General features: G+C 43.4%; 1 protein-coding gene across 7 annotated transcripts in view; it reads left to right on the forward strand.

Moving 5' to 3' along the window:
* The window catches only part of STARD13 (StAR related lipid transfer domain containing 13), a 551,580-nt gene that overhangs the window by 525,456 nt on the left and 6,753 nt on the right, over positions 1 to 19,371 (forward strand). For 4 of the 7 annotated variants that reach the window (XM_032791937.2, XM_032791941.2, XM_032791939.2 and 1 more), the window contains 6 exons: positions 3,096 to 3,255; positions 7,230 to 7,428; positions 11,968 to 12,175; positions 13,688 to 13,802; positions 14,570 to 14,794; positions 18,212 to 18,429. In XM_032791937.2, the coding sequence (XP_032647828.1) occupies positions 3,096 to 3,255; positions 7,230 to 7,428; positions 11,968 to 12,175; positions 13,688 to 13,802; positions 14,570 to 14,794; positions 18,212 to 18,429 (1,125 nt within the window). The remainder of the gene's footprint in view (positions 1 to 3,095; positions 3,256 to 7,229; positions 7,429 to 11,967; positions 12,176 to 13,687; positions 13,803 to 14,569; positions 14,795 to 18,211; positions 18,430 to 19,371) is intronic. The other 3 variants (XM_032791938.2, XM_032791942.2, XM_032791940.2) reach the window with 1 other exon arrangement.

The raw sequence follows: 19,371 nt of genomic DNA on the forward strand, positions 1-19,371 counted from the left end.
TATCCATCCCCACCCGTCGGCCCCAGCCCCCTTACTTTGAGGCTCCAAGCAGAGCCAGATACGCTGCCCCGTGGGAGCACACAGACCCGCCCTCAGAGCGCTGCACACATGGTGGCAGGGCTCTGGGTGAGCGAGGAGCGTCTTTCCCTCCCTGCGGAGCCAAACACTGCCCCGCAGGAGCGCACAGGGCAGCCCTCAGAGCTCTGCATGCGTGGCGGCAGGGCTCCAGGGGAGGGGGGAGCGTTGCTGCCTCCCAGTAGAGCCAAACACTGCCCTGCGGGAGCACACAGCCCCAGCCCCCAGAGCTCTGTGTGCGCGGCAGCAGGGCTCCAGGGGAAAGGAGAAGGCGGGGGAGGGGCCAGTGGCTTGCTGCACTTGGCCCGATGCTCCAGCCTGCTGCACTTGGCCCGATGCTCCAGCCCGGGACCGTGGACCCTGCGGCTTGCTGCTCCAGGAAGGATTTTTAATGGCATGGGGGAGTCCCAGCAGGCAGCTGTGTGCCATTAAAAATCGGCTCGCGTGCCATAGGTTGCCGACCCCTGCGTAGTCCAATGGTTAGGGCATCCTCTGAGAGGTGAAAACCCCCTGTTCAAATCTCATTTCCTCAGGCAGAGGGAGGGGTCTCCCACATCCCAGCTGAGTGTCCTAATGGGTCAAAGGTTAAGGGCTCTTCCTCCATCCATTTTGTGGTGAGTTAGACACCTTTCTTGAAAGAACCCTCCAGGAGAGTGTTTATGGCTGTTGATCCTGAACAAAGATAGGTGCCTCCCTCCAGCCAACAATTAGACACTAACTCTCTGAGAGGCATGCGGTTTAGGACATACCCCTCTGGTCAGCACCTGCTATTGGTTGGTTTAGGGAACTCCCTGTTGAGTGTGCTGGCTTCTGTGAATCCCATTCTTAGGATCCTAACCCTCCCAATGCCTTTTATAAGGAGCCTTGAAACCTAACTCAGCTGTGAATTCCACAAGATGCCAGGGTACCTAAAAGTTAGGCACTGAAATGCTTGGCATTGCAACAACTAATTCTCTTTGGGAATCTAGCCCTAAGGGACTTACTCAGGGCCACAGAAGGCGACTCGGTGTCAGAGCTATGATTAAAACTCGGCAGTTTCTGGAACTTGCTGATTTGCGCAAAGTAGCTCTCTCTCCTGACAAATATTTTCAGTGATCACATAGTTGATCTGTAAGGCCCAGATCCACAAAGATACACAGCTGTTTAAAACCCAGACTTAGGCACCTAAGTCCCATTTTTGGGCCCCACTGCAATTCACAAAAATCCTCCTCAGCTGCTGTTTAACCCAGTAGATGCGTAAACTTACTTTGTGCCTAAATTTTTGCTGCAAAAGCTCCCTAGAATCCTAAGTTTCTGCTTTGAAGCATGCATGTTACTACCTCACTCTAGGCACTGTATGCCGGTCTCCCACCTAAGCCCCAGAGCAATCCACAAAGAAATGGCAAGGAGCATCTATCTCTCTCATGGAGCCCAATGCAGTAGGGGCCATCTACTGGATCAGCTCCCATTCCAAATCTGTCTGGCGGAGGATGAGAATGTGGTGCTGGTAGCACCCACCTTATAATCTTTAGTCCAGTGGTTAAAGCACTCACCCAAGTTCAATTCCCCCCTCTTCCTGACAGGGAGAAAAGATTTGGTCAGGGGTCTCCCAGGAGTGTTCTAATCACTTGACACTTCCTCTTCCAGCCATTTTGCGTGAAGTTAGGCACCTGCCTCGCTCATTCTCACAAGGAATGACTTAGGTGCCTAAGCCTCCTGACTCCAGGAGAAGTGTTCTTGGCTATCACAAGCAGAGATTGGAGTCTCCCTGCAACCCAGAGTTGGGCGTCTGTCTATGGGGAGGGGGCTTAGAACACACCCCTCTGGTTGGCATCAAGGTGGCACCCCATTTAACATGCTGGTTTTTGTGCATTCTTAGGCACTTCTCTCTCCCCATTCATTCATAGGGAGCCTAGGCACCTGCCTTAGACTTTGTCGATCTCATTGGTGTTCGTGTGATTTTCTAGGTGGCTAAAAGTTAGGTGTTGGGTTGCTGAGCATCACAACACCTAAGTTTCTTTGTGGATCTGGGCCTAAGTTTTCATGCTCAGCACTATAGACAATTGGAATTACAAGTAGCTGTCGTGTTGTTTCCCTGAAACAGTTGGCAATTTTAGTGGAGTGAGTGTTCGTTTGTTTGTTTTTTTGAAACAGTTGTGGTTTAGCATTTTACAGGGGAGAGGTTACCAGCACATTACCCTGTAATGGTTTTGATTTTTTTAGAAAAATCCAAAGGCACAGTAGATTTGTTAGTGGACAAGGGAGAGGTTACTAGCACTTTACCTTGTTTTTTTTTTTTTTTTTTTTTTTGCTGTTTAGAAGGCACAGAAGGAGAAATAGGCTAATTATTAGTAGGAGAATTTTTTTTGAAGTGGAGGGGTTTTTTTGCAGTGAGAATTATGGGTTCAAGCAGTGGGTCCTTTAGAGTCAAATGTTAACTCCTTCTCTTGCAAACTATGAAAACTCCAGCCATGTTCATCCATGTTTTAAAACTGCTGAAGCCAAGATTCCCACAAAAGGAAATCTGGCCTCTTGGTCTCTTTTCCACCATCATTTGTGGGTGAAAGAGAGTTCATCAAGTTTAGTTAATTTGCATGACCAGAAATCAATTGAGTTACATCAGGGATGCATTTGCCACATAATGGTTTCTCACTGTAATTTATTACTGTAAATTACTGGACAACAGAAATGCTAAATCACAAAGCTGATATCATAGAAATCATTGGACCCATTAAAGAAATGAACTCGCGCTCTTTTAGATACATCTTCCACTATGTTTTGTTGTGCTGCTCATGCCCATCCATGCCAGACATTTTGAAGGCAAGCATACAGCCACAGGCAATCTGCTGGTAAAGGCTCTCAAGAGACCATAAAATGTGAGACTTTAAAGGATTCATATATCATGTATTAGAAAGGAAACTTTTATTCAGCTGTCTTTATCAAAGAGGCTGCCTTCAGATTTACTGGCTTCCCTCAATAATGTTAGCCAGTAGGATCATGTAAGTACTCTCACAGTTTAATGCTAATGGTGTGAATTTCAGGTCTGTGCCAAAGTTCATGAAGAGGATGAAAGTTCCTGACTACAAGGACAAGAATGTCTTTGGTGTGCCTTTGATAGTTCATGTCCAGAGGACGGGGCAACCCCTTCCACAGAGCATGCAACAAGCACTGCGTTACTTACGCAGCAATTGTCTAGATCAGGTATGGACTTTACATTCCTGGCTAAATTTCAAAGGGTTTTTAAACCACAGTCTAGTGACTTGCATAGCCCGACTGGCTGGAAAATGTATCAAGCCAGTTGAAATGGTTTTACTGTCTAAACATTTTACTTTGCCAGCCCACATCAACGCCACACTATTCTAGAGCTCTGTGCAGGTTATGGTAGCACTGGACAATGACTGACATATTACTAACACCTCTTTTGTTACTGTTTTAACTCACTGTGCAAGGGACATAGCTATTATATCTTTATTGTTCCTCCCCTAAAGATAGAGCTCTATGTATATGTGTATACATAGCAGGGGGTTGGACTAGATGACCTCCTGAGGTCTCTTCCAACCCTAATCTTCTATGATTCTATGATGCATGGTCACAGCACATTATTAGCAGGTAAATATGCCCAATGGTCTGTGATGGGATGTTACATGGGGTGGGATCTGAGTTACTACAAAGAATTTTTTCCTGTACTGGCTGGTGGGTCTTGCCCAGGGTTTAACTGATTGCTATATTTGGGGTCAGGAAGGAATTTTCCTCCAGGGAAGATTGGCAGAGGCCCTGGAGATTTTTCGCCTTCCTCTGCAGCGTGGGGCACGGGTCACTTGCTGGAGGATTCTCTGCACCTTGAGGTCTTTAAACCACGATTTGAGTACCTCAGTAACTCAGACATAGGTTAGGGTTTGTTACAGGAGTGGGTGGGTGAGATTCTGTGGCCTGCATTGTGCAGGAGGTCAGACTAGATGATCATAATGGTCCCTTCTGAACTTAAGTCTATGAATCGATGAATCTATATCGTGGCTAGAGAGCTCAGACAGCAAGTTGACATTTTGTTCTGCATTGCAACAATGCTTGCCCAGTTTTATCATTGGAGCAGCATGTTTCCCACATGCCCCAAAGCCCACTTCTGAATTTTCCAGAGTTTCTGCTCTTTGCTCTGCTTGTGACATTGTGGTCGCTGCAGTAGCTCTGATGCTTTGGGAATGGCCTAATGAGAGTTTCAGCGCTATGGGCAGAAATGGGAAGATAAGTAGGGGCAGGGAGGAAATCATTCCACAACTCGGTGTAGCTAAGTTCTCATTCGGCGCCCATCACCATGGTATCTGGGCTTGTATAGTGAGAGTGAAAGAATGCGGGAGCAGGAGCAAGGAGGTGAAGCAGGGCTGGATTAAGTAGTGGAGTTGAAGGAATGGAAATGTGTATAGGAGAGTGAAAAGGAGAACAGATGGAAGGGAAAGGAAAGGGAACAGAGAGCAAAATAGAACAACAGAGACAATAGGGAGAAATGAGGAGTAACGGAGGAAGAAAGGAGAAAACAAAAATAGGACAGAGACCAGAAAAAGCAAAAGCAACAGAGAGAATCCAGCCACGAACAGCATCTCTGGTGACACGGACAAGTCTCTGCTTCAAGAGGTCGCTGGCAGGTGTCAGAGCAATAGGAGAAAGTCAGCTCCGCTCTCCTAATGGTAGAATTGAGGAAATATTAAAAGGTAAAGGTAGAGGGAAGGGTTTAACATCAAAGTGCTTCCAGACTGTGAACATATAAAAACATATTTTTGCAGAGACTTTCGCCCAAACCCAGATATAGGATTTCAAATGTTCAGTTAATTCAGCTTCTGCACTTGACACCTCCACTCCTTATCCCGTCTAATTCAGAATCAGCTAATGTTTGCCCATTGGCTTCATTAGAGACCTAAGCAGCTTCCAGCACCTCCCTGTACAATGTATGTAGGGAGCTAGCCTAGAGCCCTGTGCTTCTGGGTCTGTCACTGTACGTACTTAACAGAGTTGCAGTTGTTTATATATATGTATAAATTGTAAAGTATGGCCATGGGCACTTGAGATGGTTATGACTGTTTTGAGATGAAGTAAGGAAATTCAGGCCTTTAAGGATTGAACATGATTATTCAGATACAACCCTGATAAAGAGAAATCTCTGTATCTTTCTTTGTTGGCTGAGCTTTTATTTCTATCCTACATCAACTGTGCACTTGCAGAATAAACTATCCACAGCACATGAAGAAAATAAAGAGAGTGGGATAAATTAATCTCTGGTGTAAATCCCTTCGTGTGTTTATGGATCTCTTGTAGTTACAGGATACATCTCTAATAGAGATCCTGAAACACCTGCTTTTATGAAACCAAGAACTACCTCCTCTTGATGAATTGAGCATTTTTCCAAAGAAAGGGAAATAGAAGTAACATCATTACACAATAGTAGAGATTAGCAGTAACCGGATGTCAGGCACCAGGAGATAGTTTTGATGAAATTTGATGTCTGACCTCTGATTCTAACATAACTGTGAATTTTTAAAGGTTGTTTGTGCCAGCAAGGAGCCTTTGCCCCAAACACAGATGTTTTGCTTCACATTTATCCAGCACGCTCCAGAGTTTTATACGTTGAACAGAAACAATTGTGGCCATGAGTCTAGTATATTCAATACAGGCTAGGGGAGCATTCAAAAGGGAGAGAAGAAATGATGGACAATCCAGATGAAAAGAGCCAGTCGCTTCCTTGTATTTCATTGTCAGATCTAAAGGCAGCTTTATCTCTGAATATAAACTTAATCCACCAATGTGCACACAATGCAGATTTCAGTTCTGTAATTTCTATATATTGCTTTAGGTTGCAAACATCACTGACATAATTCACTTATATAACTTTTCCTAGACACAACAGAAAAATCTCAAAGCTGCTGTTTGCAATCTGACACTGTATTCCACTAACAAACTAATACACAGCATGCACAGAACTATGTACAGTTTAATTTACAAAAGCCACATCATCTCTATATTAATCATCAAAACATTTCACTATATGACCATTGAACATGGAAGGACTTCAAGAGCGTCCATTATTTGTTCAGGATGAGGATAGCTACATGGGCCTTGGAATGGAGACTGCAGAGATGAGCATAGGATATTGCATGACTGAACTGCATATTTAGTTCCTTTCATGGTTGGAGTTGATGGGATATGCAGTCCAGTAACCTTGACTCCAAGTTAACAAGACAAATATAACTACCTGTACACAACAGGCAAAGAGGAAGCAAACTTTATAATTTAAAGCCCAAAATATGCCCACTTTATTCTTTTTATAGATTTTCTCAGTATTTCACCTCTTCTCCTATAAACTGAAGAAAAACAACAGGAATACTTCCCAAATGGAACAACAGAAATTCACTTGGGAATAAATATGTGGTTCATGCTCAGGAATTCACCTCAGGGGAATTCCACTTCCGAGAACTACTGTAAAACAACAGCACTGCTGTGAAGGCACTAACAGCACTCACTTTAAGAATTACCACTTCCTTCAGAATAGAAAACAAACAAGATAAAAATGTATATTGGTGTCTCTATACAAATAATCCCTCTGTGGCTTCTGCTTCGTAACTACTAGGTTTTTCAGTGGAATTTGAGGAAACTTCCTGGAGCAGAGAACAGGAAGGGGAAAAATAGATTTAGCATCTTGGTGTTAATCCTGCCAGGATGTCCCAGTCTCTTGACACGTAGTATATTACTTAGCTGAAGATCCTGTTGTCTTATTAATCTTCAAAATAGATAGACATGATAAGCCAGATTCTCAGCAGGGGTAAATCAGTGTATCTCCATTAAAGTCAACTAGTTATGCCAATTTACACCAGCTAAGGAACTGAGTCATAATTTTTAGGCAATGTTATACCCACATACCTTCTGACCTTTTGGTGTGTGATTTGGTATAATAGAGAAGAATTATTAGGTGTTATAGTCCTACAGCAAGAGTATGTAGCTGTTTATGATTTCTCTTGTGAACAAGTCTAGTGGCATTTCCATTAATGTAAGAATCTTGCAGTTGCATGAAATCTTGTTGTTATCTACAATAGTAAAACAAGTAACACAACTTCCTCAGTAAGCAAAGCCTCTTGTAAGAGATACTTGAAAGAAATGGCTGTTTAACCAACCCAACGTGGCTCCTGGTTTAGGTGGGTCTGTTTCGAAAATCAGGCGTGAAGTCCCGAATCCAGGCCCTTCGTCAAATGAATGAGAGCTCCCCTGAGAACGTCAGCTATGAAGACCAATCAGCCTACGATGTGGCAGATATGGTAAAGCAGTTTTTCAGGGACTTGCCAGAACCTCTTCTCACCAGTAAGCTAGGAGAAACCTTCCTCCATATCTATCAACGTAAGTAAAATGGTGGTTATTCTGAATGTTACCGAAGTGTCAACCATGGGCCTGATTCATTCAACTAACTTCAAAGGGCTTTGGCTCAGGCAAAATATGATTGGTGCTGTACACAGCACAAAATAAAGACAAAATAAAGACAGTCCCTGCTACTAGAGGCTTTGGCTGAGATTTTCAAAACTTCCTAATGGGGTTTGGGCATGCAGCTCCCTTGACTGTCATGGAAATTGGGTGTCCAAATCCCACATGCAGCTTTGAAAATCTCACCCTTCCAATCAAAAAGAAGCACACAGAGAAGATGAGATGCACAGGGAAAGCCAGAGAAGGAAATAACCTGAAACAGTTTATATTATAATATCATATTTTTAAAAAAAATTATAGACCCACTTCATCTTGGTAAAAGTCTTTGGAATGTGGAGAGGGTGGCGGCTTGGCCTTCAAAATGAGACTATTAACAAGAAATGAATTTTCATGAGGATATAATTTTTGAGGGTTTGCACTTTCATTATATCTACTAACATTTATATGTACTCTAGTATCATAGTTTAGAGCCCAAACTTAAGTCCTATTAAGAGATCTAATAGGGGAAGAAAAGCTTAAGGGTTTTTTCTTTTAATTTCATTCCTCAGCAATGTCTGAACCTCAAACAGATCAGAAAGATATCAGTGTATGTGAGCCAGAAAGTGAAACCAATAATTCTAGTCTAATTGTCCAAATTAGGAGAGGAATCAAAAGTAAACAAACAGTAGAAATAGTGAAAGGTAAATTGACAACTTAAAATATTCTGTTGTAGGAATTTCAGGTGATACTGAGAAGAGAGAAACCGTTTTAAAATACCATATGAGTCTAGACTCATGACCTAATCATTGACCCATACTTCCTCTTTCTGCTTTCATTCCCAGAAGCTGCAGGGTCACACTGAACTTCAGGCACATTTCATAGCACTTTATAAAAAGCACCTGTAATTATTTGCACCAATAAAATTGTGCCCATAATTACTTGCATCACCAAAACAGAAGGCTAAGTAGAGGATATATCTAATTCCAGGGCCATATTTTATGTTCTCATATGACTTTTTAATTGAAGTATGTGTTCTAGCCGTTGTTTGATGAAAACTGGGAATGCTCCTGTGTTAACACAGGAGGAAAGGCCAGCCAGCTGTCATATCTAAATGCCCATGTCTCTAAAAAGCACATATGGTTTCAGAGTGTGGAAGCTCATATAAAACTAAAACCAATTGAAAAAAATCTCCTTTTAGGATGTTGCTAGGCCTTGTAGGAGCTTCTGTTTTGGGGAAGTCAGATGTATTTTATTTATAACTAAAGCTGGCCCCATAATACTCTAGTACAGCACATAGAGAAAAGATTTAAAGAAGGAAATTGTGATATTCCACTTTATGGATTAGTCTTTTACCATATTCTTTTGGTTAGGAAAATGTCATTTATGAAAATGATAGTAAAGCCTCCATGTACAGTATATATAGGGAATAAATGAATTCCAGGGCATAGTAAAGCTAAAGAGCTTAAGCCTGTACTGCTGGGAGAAGAAGAAGTGGCTCTAGGAAGGATTTCTTTGAACTGTGTGAGTAACTTTAAGGACTTCAGTATGGGTCTGTTTAAAACAAAGCAGTAACAGGGAAACAGGTGGGCTTTCCTACATATTGAGAAACAAAGTTTAGATTAAAAACATGTAGGATTTTTTCCTCCATACATTCAACAACATTTATATTTCTCTGCTATAGGTAGTACTGGAAGAACCTTTTCTGGATCAAAAAAATAAATAAAAACGAACAGTTACTTGAGTACCTGCGGTATCTCATAAAGTGTGGGGTTAAATCAGGGGTAGACGAACTACAGTCCAGGGACCATCAGACCTTTTAATCCAGCCCTTGAGCTCCCACTGGGGAGTGGGGTTGGGGGCTTGCCTTGCTCTGCACGTTTCATAGCTCTGCATGGCTCCCAGAAGCAGTGGCATGTCCCACCTCTGGCTCCTATGCGTAGAGGCAGCTAGGGGGCTCCATGTGCTGCTTCTACCCCAAGCGCCAGCTCCACAACTCCCATTAGCCAGGAACTGTGGCCAATGGGAGCTGCAGGGGTGGTGCCTGCGGACGGGACAGCGCGCAGAGCCACCTGGCCACACCTCCATGTAGGAGCCAAGGGGAGACATACCACTGTTTCCAGGAGCTGCTTGAGGTAAGTGCTGTCTGAAGCCTGTCCCCCTGCCACCCTCCTGCACCCCAACCCTCTGCCCCAGCCCTGATGCTCCTCCCACCCTCTGAACCCCTCAATCCCAGCCTGGAAAACTCTCCTGCACCCCAACCCCCTTATCCCCAGCCCAAAGTCTGCACCTCCAGCTGGAGCCCTCACCACCACCACCCTGCACCCCAACCCCTTGCCCGAGCCCAGAGCCACCTCCTGTACTCTGAACCCCCCAACCCAGAGCCCCCTTCCCCACACCCAACCCCCTGCCCCAGCCTGGAGCCCCACCCTGCACACCAAACCCCTCATCCCCAGCCCCAACCTGGAACCTGCACCCCTAGCCCAGAACCCATACCCCCTCCCTCAGCCTGGAGCCCCTTCCCATACTCCAAGCCCCTCTGCTCCACACCCCACAGCCTCCTCCTGCACCCCAAACTCCTCATCCCTGGCCCCACCCCAGAGCCCACACCTCCACCCAGAGCCCTCATCCTTCCCACATCCCAACCTCCAGCCTGGATACCCCTCCTGCACCCTGAATGCCTCATTTCTGGCCCCACCCCATAGCCTGCACCCCTTGCTGGAACCCTCATCCCCTCCCGCACCCCAACCCCAAATTTCGTGAGCATCCATGGCTCACCATACAATTTCCATACCCAGATGTGGCCCTCAGGCCAAAAAGTTTGCCCACCCCTGGGTTAGATAGATACTTAACTTTGGGAATTTTTGTTCATATGCATGTAGTTTACGTAATCACCAAAATTGGGGTTCAGAAGGATTATTTTCCTCGTGACATACTGAAAGAACTTGAGGAGCTGGGACACTGCTGATATATCCAGAATGGTTGATTTCTGTGATTGCAGCAGGATGGGCATATCACAGTTCAGACTGTGCTCAGTTACCCTATACTTGTCATAACAGTGGTTTATGTTACTCTGCTTAACCAAAATGCCCAGTTGACTGAAGTGATGTCCCTCAAGGTTGTATTGTAATCTTCATTATGTGCCAGAATCCAGTGGAGGGAGGGATGAGGCAGTAGCATAGCTGGCAGGATTCAGCGGAAGCAGCTGCTTCCCCTCAGGCCGGCAGGCATGGAAATGGCGCCTGTCGGCCGGCTCTGCCAACCACACAGCCGAAGGAGCCATGGGGCAGCAGTGGCAGCCCGGTGTGGAAGCGGCGCCTGTCGGCCTGCGCTGCCCGCTCCACAGCCAGAGGAGCCGCGGGGCGGCAAGCCGGCGCTGCCCACCGCATAGCCAGAGGAGCCGCAGGGCGGAAGGCCGGCACAGAAGCTGCACCTGCCAACCGGTGCAGGCACAGCCAAGCGCTGGGACAGGAGCCAGGGACAGGCGGCAGCGCAGGAGGGAGGGTGGGGGCAGGGGGGTTCCGGTCTGGGGGCATGACCAGAGGGGGAGCCGGGGGGGGGGGGGCGTCTTTTTTATGTTTTTTGCTCCCCCTACGCTGAAAACCTGGCTATGCCACTGTGATGAGGGACACATTGCACAGACTTACCAAAGATTCCTCTGAGTTTTCTGAAGGTTTCCTGTGTCCCTTGCCACCCCTAGAAAGTCAGGGTTGTACTATATCAATTTACCATTTTTTGTCTGAAACCTTTTAAAATAAAGTGGTTGCATGAGCTTTCCAAGAGACAGAACTTAATAGTTTGCTGTTACATCAGTGGTAACTCAGGTTTTGCTCTTCTTTCATAGGGTTATATAAAATGTATTAAACACCCAAAGGAGGTCTCTTAATCCAACCTGAGGAAACTTATGGTAGCTTTAAAAATAATTCTGTCCAAGATGCTATTCAAGCATATCCATTACTACTTTCATTAAACTCTTCCTAGGCTGAGGACATAAGTGCAAGCATTTCCCCAAGCATTCCTAATGCTTTTTGAACCGCTTTCCCAAAGGCAGAAAAAGCATAGAAAATAGCATTTAATGCTATGGCACTAAGTACTGTTCTCACATCATAAACTCTAAATGGAGTACGGTCTCCTTCTTAGAGACCCACCTCCTCAGGGACAGAGAAGGGTAGTAAAATAGGTTAGACAGGCGATGCAGTATGGAAAGATAAAAAATATAATAGCACTTAAAAGTTCGGACTCAGTCCTCCTTAGTACAGGTCAGTATTCACTTTCCAAAAAATGGAAGAGTCAGAGCGAGCAAGCTCAGAATATGTAAGAAAGAAAAGCTCAGGTTTTAATAGTCTGACATTTAAAAGGTGTTTTCCCCCTCCAAAAAAAGTAGTCACCACAGTGTGAGTTTCTGTGTTCACTTTTTCAAGTTCCAGTGTCTTTACATGATGTTATGCTTAACCCCATTGAATGACACTTGATTTTCCTCAGATGTTCCCAAAGAGCAGAGACTTCAGGCCTTGCAGGCAGCCATCATGTTGATGTCAGATGAAAACAGGGAGGTTTTGCAGACTCTGCTGTGTTTCCTGAATGACGTCTCCTCTGTAGAAGAGAATCAAATGACTCCGATGAATGTAGCGGTGTGTCTGGCCCCTTCCCTTTTCCACCTTAATATATTAAAAAAGGAAAGCTCACCAAGGTAAGTAATTGTCTTGGCTTTCCCCTTATCTTTTACAGAAAGGGCTGGAATTTAAAACTTAAATAATATTGTATTAGCATGATATTTTTGATGTTTAGACCAACATTTGGGGTCAGATTTTCAAAGGCGACTGTTGACTATTGCACCTCAAGATTTGGGCATGCATTCTTTGAGAAGGCATTACAGAGCCAAAATGGCATTTACACACAGAGAAAGTCATTTAATTCTTGCACAAGTAAATGCCTATTTTCATCTCTAAATTCAATGTGTGTGTGAGTATGTTTTGTAGGGGTAGTTTTGGCTTTTGAAGGCACCAAGCCTGATTCTGCTGCCATTGGCGTCAATGGGATTGTAGACGTGCCCTTCCTTGCTCTTGGTACAAATCAGTCAGAGACCAGTCCTTTGCAAACCCCAGTGCCTTTTATTTCCCTGTGTGCATTTCCACCACCACCTACATACAGTTCTGTACACTTCAATATTACTCAGGTAGCCACCTGGGGAACAGCGATCCCTACCTCCTCCCTTTCCTGTCCCTTCCTGCTAGCTTTATAGGCCTTCTCCCCATAAAGCTCACAGGTGATTACCTGGTAGCCCTTTAATGAGCCACCCCCTGCCAGCTCCAATTACTTCCCCTTTTTGGGAGCTGAGCTAGCAGGAGCTGAGCTAACAGGGGCTGGTTCAGTGCCTCTTAGGCCAGCACCCTGTTACAGACTTTTGCCATTGACTTCAGTGTGGAGAAGATAGGTCCACAGTTTTGTGAGCATGGCTTTTAACAAGCACATTTTCAGGGCATGGTACAAGGTTGCAGGCACACAATTCCTGCCAAAGTCAATGGGTATGTTCTGGCTTAAATCCTGTGCAACCTCAAACTTCACCCAAATCATTATTAAAGAGGCATCATGGAAAGGAGGGATAAGCACGGAACGCTTGTGTGCTAATCCCAGCTCTGCCAATGACTCACTTTTGTGTATACTTGAATAGCATTCTGATAACTGGAAAATTGAGCTCATTTCAGGCCATGTTCCTGTGGTTCATAACATGGTGAATATAGATTAAACAGGGCTTAGACCCATCCAAACATTGGTGGCCCATCTAAATGTCCCCTCTGCATTCCCTTCCCATCCCTGCCAAAGATATTACTGTGAGCATATTTGGAATCTGTTCAGATATATGGGTCTGGAAAAGTCTCCTTGTAGCCAGTGCCTTGCCAAGCATTTTAAATGATGACAGGATAGAATACTGGGCTTATTTGTTGAAGGTCTGTTGCAAAATGTATGATATGCAATGTTCAACATCTTTAAATGTTCCTGCTTTTAACTTTGGCTTGATAATATTTTAGGTAAACACTTTTCCTTTGAATCAAAAAAAGGTTTTGTGTGGCCTGAATGATCTCTTAGAAATTTAAATTTAAAAAGGTTTTCTCTGTGGCTATGAGAACATTCTGCCATTATGTTTACTTTCATATTAAAAAGATCCAGCTCCTCTTACCTGAGACACTGAATTCAATTACAGAGTAATACAGAAAAAATATGCAACAGGAAAGCCAGATCAGAAGGACCTCAGTGAAAACCTGGCAGCTACTCAGGGACTTGCACACATGATAATAGAATGCAACAAACTTTTTGAGGTGAGTGGAAGACTCAATATTATTCATGGAGGCCACTGTACATAATAGAGCAGCCTTTGAAATATTTACATTTTAGACTTACATTTTCGCTCTCTCATTTTAGCTTAGAGGGCAATGGTTCCTAACTTATTTATAAGCTTGTTTCCATCTGAAGTTTATTTCTCATTTCTTTTTGACCGTCTCCTTCTACCTTTTCAGAGATGCAGATATTAGCAACATTAGTTTATGATCCTTCTGGGTTAACAAATTTTACTTTATAGCCCTCTAAACTAAGCTGTTGTTTTAACATTTCATTAGTTATATGTTTTAGTATCTTACTTTTAAAAAAAATCCAAAGGGGAGCTTACATACGTTGTTCTGTATGTAGTGTAACAAAGCTTCGTTGCCTAGGATTACACAGTGATTACTGAACTACATGCACTGGCACTTGCCATTTCAGGGATAGAACTTGTATCTTCCTGCTCCAAAAGTACATGCTAGTCTTCTTTGAGCTAAAGGAGAATCGCTATTAGCACTAAAGGGCCTTTGACGTACAATTGAACAGTCTGATTCCATCCAGTAGAGAGGTATGGTACACAGACACATGGGTTATTATCGTATCTTGATATCTCATGATTAACAGTAGGCAAAGATAGCAGTGAGTATCTGCTTTCATAGATCCATTGTGCTTGTGTACAGGATAATACATCATGCCAGAGAATGCTTCTCTTAAAGGGCAGTTCTCAAAATAAGCCTCTACCTCTAAGTTTTACCTGCTTTCTTTGAAGCAGGTCCCCCATGAGATGGCAACCCAGTCTCGGAACTCCTACGTGGAAGCTGAAGTGCATTGTCCAACAGTGGAGGAACTAGGAAAGCACATGGGTGAAGAAGGAGGAAATTACCAAATGTACCTTGAAAGTCTAATGTACAACCTTCAGAAAGAAGCAAAAGAGAAATTCAAAGGATGGGTCACCTGTTCTAGCATAGAGAACACAGACCTCGCCTACAAAAAGGTAATTTCAAGAGATGTGGAAGAAGTAAAAAAACAAAACAAATTAAAAAAAAATCTAATCTACCCATTTCTACCCATAGGTCCCATTGGTTCATTACATGGCTGAATAAATGCCTTTACTATTTTTTAAGTCTTCTACAGGCAGGTAAATAATATTCTTGGAGGCGAGGGTGGGAAACCTGTTAAAACTTCCTATATAAATAAATAGTTAATAGAAATGTAACATGGCAGTGATCTATGTACAGGTCTGTCGCAACTTACATGCATTTAACATCCACGATTTTAGCTTTATGCTGTACGGCCAGAGTCCAGGGGCGTGGCCTCAAGATTTAAAGGTCCTGGGGCACCAGCTGTGGCTGGGAGTCCCAGGGCCTTTAAATCACTCAGGGGGCTCACAGCTGCAGAGGTGGCTGGTAGCCCCTGGGGCAAACTAAAGGGCCCGACACTCCAGCCACCGTGGAGGTCCTGGCCCTTTAAATGCCAGCCCCGGCCTGGCTGTCAAAGCTGTGGGCGGGATTTAAAGAGCTCCACTGGGCTTCCCGCCGCTGCGGTGGGAAGCCCGGTGGAGCCCTTTAAAACCCATCTGCAGCTCTGGCGGCCAGGCCAGAGTAGCATTTAAAGGGCTCCTCCGGGTTCCCCGCTGCAGCAGGGAGCCCAGAGAAGCCCTTTAAATGCTGCCCTGGCCCAGCCGCCAGAGCTGCAGGTGGGATTTAAAGGGCTTGGGGATGTAATTTTGAGTATACGCGGTTTTCGCTTTACGCGCTAACCGCGGAACAGAACCCCTGCGTAAGATAAGACTTGCCTGTATGATATTCCTGGAAGTGGGCACACAGAAGCCATAGTAAGGTCTCAGCTAACAGGCAGAGGAAGTGATAAAGCAAACCATGAAAAGATAGAGAGAAGAAAAGAGGAAAAATAGATTGTATTACTTGAGTGAGTTGTTTGAGAAGAGGATAAGTAACTTTCCTGGCCTTCTGCTTCTCCTGCAAACAGGTCACTGGAACGCATTAGAGAAAGTTTTCTAAAGCTTGAGGAGATTTGGAAGTTGTGTGTGGAGGGCGGGGGGAACTTTGTTAATGTAGATACAGTATAGCTTCCTGCCTGTTCTACCAGGGTAGTCCTGCACTGTTAAATCTATGATTTTAGGATAATTTTGTCACCACTCTATTCAGATGGAGGCTTTCCCCATTACAACAAGGGGGAAGTTAATATTAACAAAGGGGAAGGAATGCAAGCCAAAATAGGGAAAAACAGGTTAAAGAATATTTAGATAAGATGGACATATTCAAGTTAGCAGGGCCTGATGAAATTCATTATAGGACACTTCAGAAACGAGCTGAAGCAATCTTGGAATCATTAGCAATTATCTTTGAGAACTCTTGGGGGATGGGTAAAGTCCCAGAAGACTTGAGAAGGGTAAACATAGTACCTGTCTCTAAAAGGGGGAACAAAGAGGACCTGGAGAATTATAGACCAGTCAGTCTAACAATCAGTTTGTAAGCATCCTAAGGAAAATAGGGTCATCAGGAATAGCCAGCATGGATTTGTCAAGAACAAATCATACCGAACCAACTTAATTTCCTTCTTTGACAGGGTTACCAGCCTAGTGGATAGGGGGAAGAATGACATAGTATATCTTGATTTTAGTGAGGCTTTTGATGCAGTCCCACATGATGTTCTCATAAGCAAACTAGGGAAATGTGGTCTAGCTGAAATTACTATAAGGTGGGTGCACAACGGTTAAAAGACTATACTCAAAAAATAGTTAACAACAGTTTGCTGTCAGACTGGGAGGGCTCATCTAGTGGGGTCCTACAGAGGTCAGTCCTAGGTCTGGTACTGTTCAATAGTTTCATTAATGACTTGGATAGTGGAGTGGAGAGCATGCTTTTAAAATTTGCAGATGACACCAAGCTGGGAAGGGTTGCAAGAACTTTTGAAGGACAGAATTAGAATTCAAGATTACCTTGACAAATAGGAGAATTGGTCTGAAATCAACAAAACAAAATTCAGTAAAGACAAATGCACAACTACAAAATGGGGAATGACTGACTAGGTGGTAGTGCTGCTGAAAAGGACCTGGGGTTATAGAAGATCAAAAATTGAATATGAATCAACAATGTGATGCAGCTGCAAAAAAAGGTTAATATCATTGTGGACTATATTAAAATGAGTGTTGTATGTAAGACGTGGAAGGTAAGTGTCCCACTTTACTTGGCACTGGTGAGGCCTCATCTGGAGCACTGTGTCCGATACTGGGTGCCACACTTTAGGAAGTATGTCAACAAATTGGAGAGAATCCTGAAGAGAGCAACCAAAATATTAAATAGTTCAAAAAACCTGACCTATGAGAAAAAGTTAAGAGTGCATGTTTAGCTGTGAGAAAAGAAGACTGGGGAGGGGACTGTTATAAAAAGGACTGTGATCAATTGTTCTCCGTCTCCACTGAAGGTAGAAAAAGTAATGGGCTTAATCTGCAGCAAGAGAGATTTAGGTTAGATATTAGGAAAACCTTTCTAAATACAAGGGTAGTTAAGCTTTGGAATAGACTTCCAAGGGAAATTGTGGAATCCGCATCATTGGAGGTTGGATAAACACCTGTCAGGGATGGTCTAGGTTTATTTGATCCTGCCACAGCACGAGGGCTGTCCCTTCCAGTCCTGCCCTTCTATGATCTTGGGCTCTTTGTGGTTTTCTCCCCACTACGGTGCTGTATCAAGTAACAGAACCCAAGGGCTAGTGAGCAGATTTTTTGCTATAAAAGCTATTTTCATACTTTTGGGGCCCCAGAAAAAGGAACCTTTATCCATCCAGACACAAGACTGAGTCACCATGTCAATTACTCTTGAAAACTCTGGTTAATGCAACTCCACTGATTAGCCAAAAGGGCAAATCCTCTGTACACAGCATCACCTCAGATTGCCCAAGAGTTTTAGATTGAACATGGGACTCTTTCAGGGCAATCAGAGTTTCAGGTGCTGGGCTAAGAAATCAGTCTTCTAATCATGTTGTATATCACCTACCCTTTCTTCAGTCCCTTTTACCAGCTATTTTTCAAACATTCTATGACCTCTTCAGGGAAAATCCCATGATCTACTTAATATCTTTGAGATAGGAACTTTGGAACAAATTGGCATCTCAGTCCCACCAATATAAATAGAGTAATGCCAGTGCCATCAAAGGATCTAATCCAGATTTATATTGGTGCGAGAACAGAATTTAACCTACTGTCTCATTTTTCTGTTAAGCGTCAGCACATGTATATTTCTATATAAACAAATAATATTGAACATGCCTGTAAATACAAATGCTGTGAAATGTCATCTTAAACTTGAGCTCTGAGTCCTCACCGGAAATTCCACACTGAGAACATATTCATAGCTCCAGCATTTCCATTTTTCTTTATTGTTTACTCAAGGTTGGGGATGGCAACCCACTCAGGCTTTGGAAAGCTTCAGTGGAAGTTGAAGCGCCCCCATCAGTTGTACTGAATCGAGTTGTAAGAGAACGTCACCTTTGGGATGAGGACTTCTTGCAATGGAAGGTCGTAGAAACTCTGGATAAGCAAACAGAAATCTACCAGTATGTATTGAACAGCATGGCACCCCATCCTGGCAGAGACTTTGTAGTTCTAAGGTAAACTTTCTAAAAGCACTCTTCTTAGCTCTTACTTCTCCACAAGGAGTTTCTGTTATTAGAAAGATCTGGTCTTATATAGCTTTCTCCTTAACATTTATTCACTAAGTATACTGTGTCATCTACATATAGGCTGTAATATTTTATTTCTCAAAGTGAATTTAAAACTATGCATTTAGAGCATACTGATCTTTTCCTCAATGACATTTGAGCAACAGTCTTGCAAAACCCATGTATTAGAACATAAATATTATTCATTCCTTAGAACAGATGCCTGATAATAGCTGCTCTCAAAATAATGCAGATATAACCCAACTGTTTTTTCTCCTACCTTTGCCATGCTGTTTGGAGAATGGTGGATCTCTCAATTTGCTTGAGTTTGACGAGCTAGTTGTTTAGTAGAAAAAATGCTAATACGTTTAAGTTAAGGTTACTAGATAACATTTAAAGTTGGAACATTTGTAGACCAAGAAATGCTACCATTTAAAAAAAAAAAAGCTAAATATTTAAAAGTATGGAAATGAACTCTCAATGGAAGGTAGATCCATATTCATATATCCTCCCTGTTCATGCAGTGTCTCAAATAAATGTGTATGTGTAAATTAGCTCATTGGACATTCCAAAAACAGCCTTAACTCTGCTCATACACAACCTATAAACAAGAAATCCTCTTAAATGCACCTGCCCTTTGAAACCTTAATGGTTGGTTCTTGGCCCACTCATCAGGGCAGAAAACTGGAATGGTATGTAGAAAGATTTCAGCTACAGAAGAGCTGTCCCTAACTCAGCCATCAGCTGTTGAATGTTTCCTTTTGATTGATTGTGTGCATTATTGTTCTGGGCCTCTGCTTTCTCTTATTGGAATGATATGCCACTGAAATGATCCAGCAAATCAGAATTGCATTAGGGAGAAAAATGATGGAAGGTAATAGAAGAGCCCAA

The sequence above is a fragment of the Chelonoidis abingdonii genome, chromosome 1, assembly GCF_003597395.2.
Source record: "Chelonoidis abingdonii isolate Lonesome George chromosome 1, CheloAbing_2.0, whole genome shotgun sequence".
NCBI classification, from domain to species: Eukaryota; Metazoa; Chordata; order Testudines; family Testudinidae; genus Chelonoidis; species Chelonoidis abingdonii.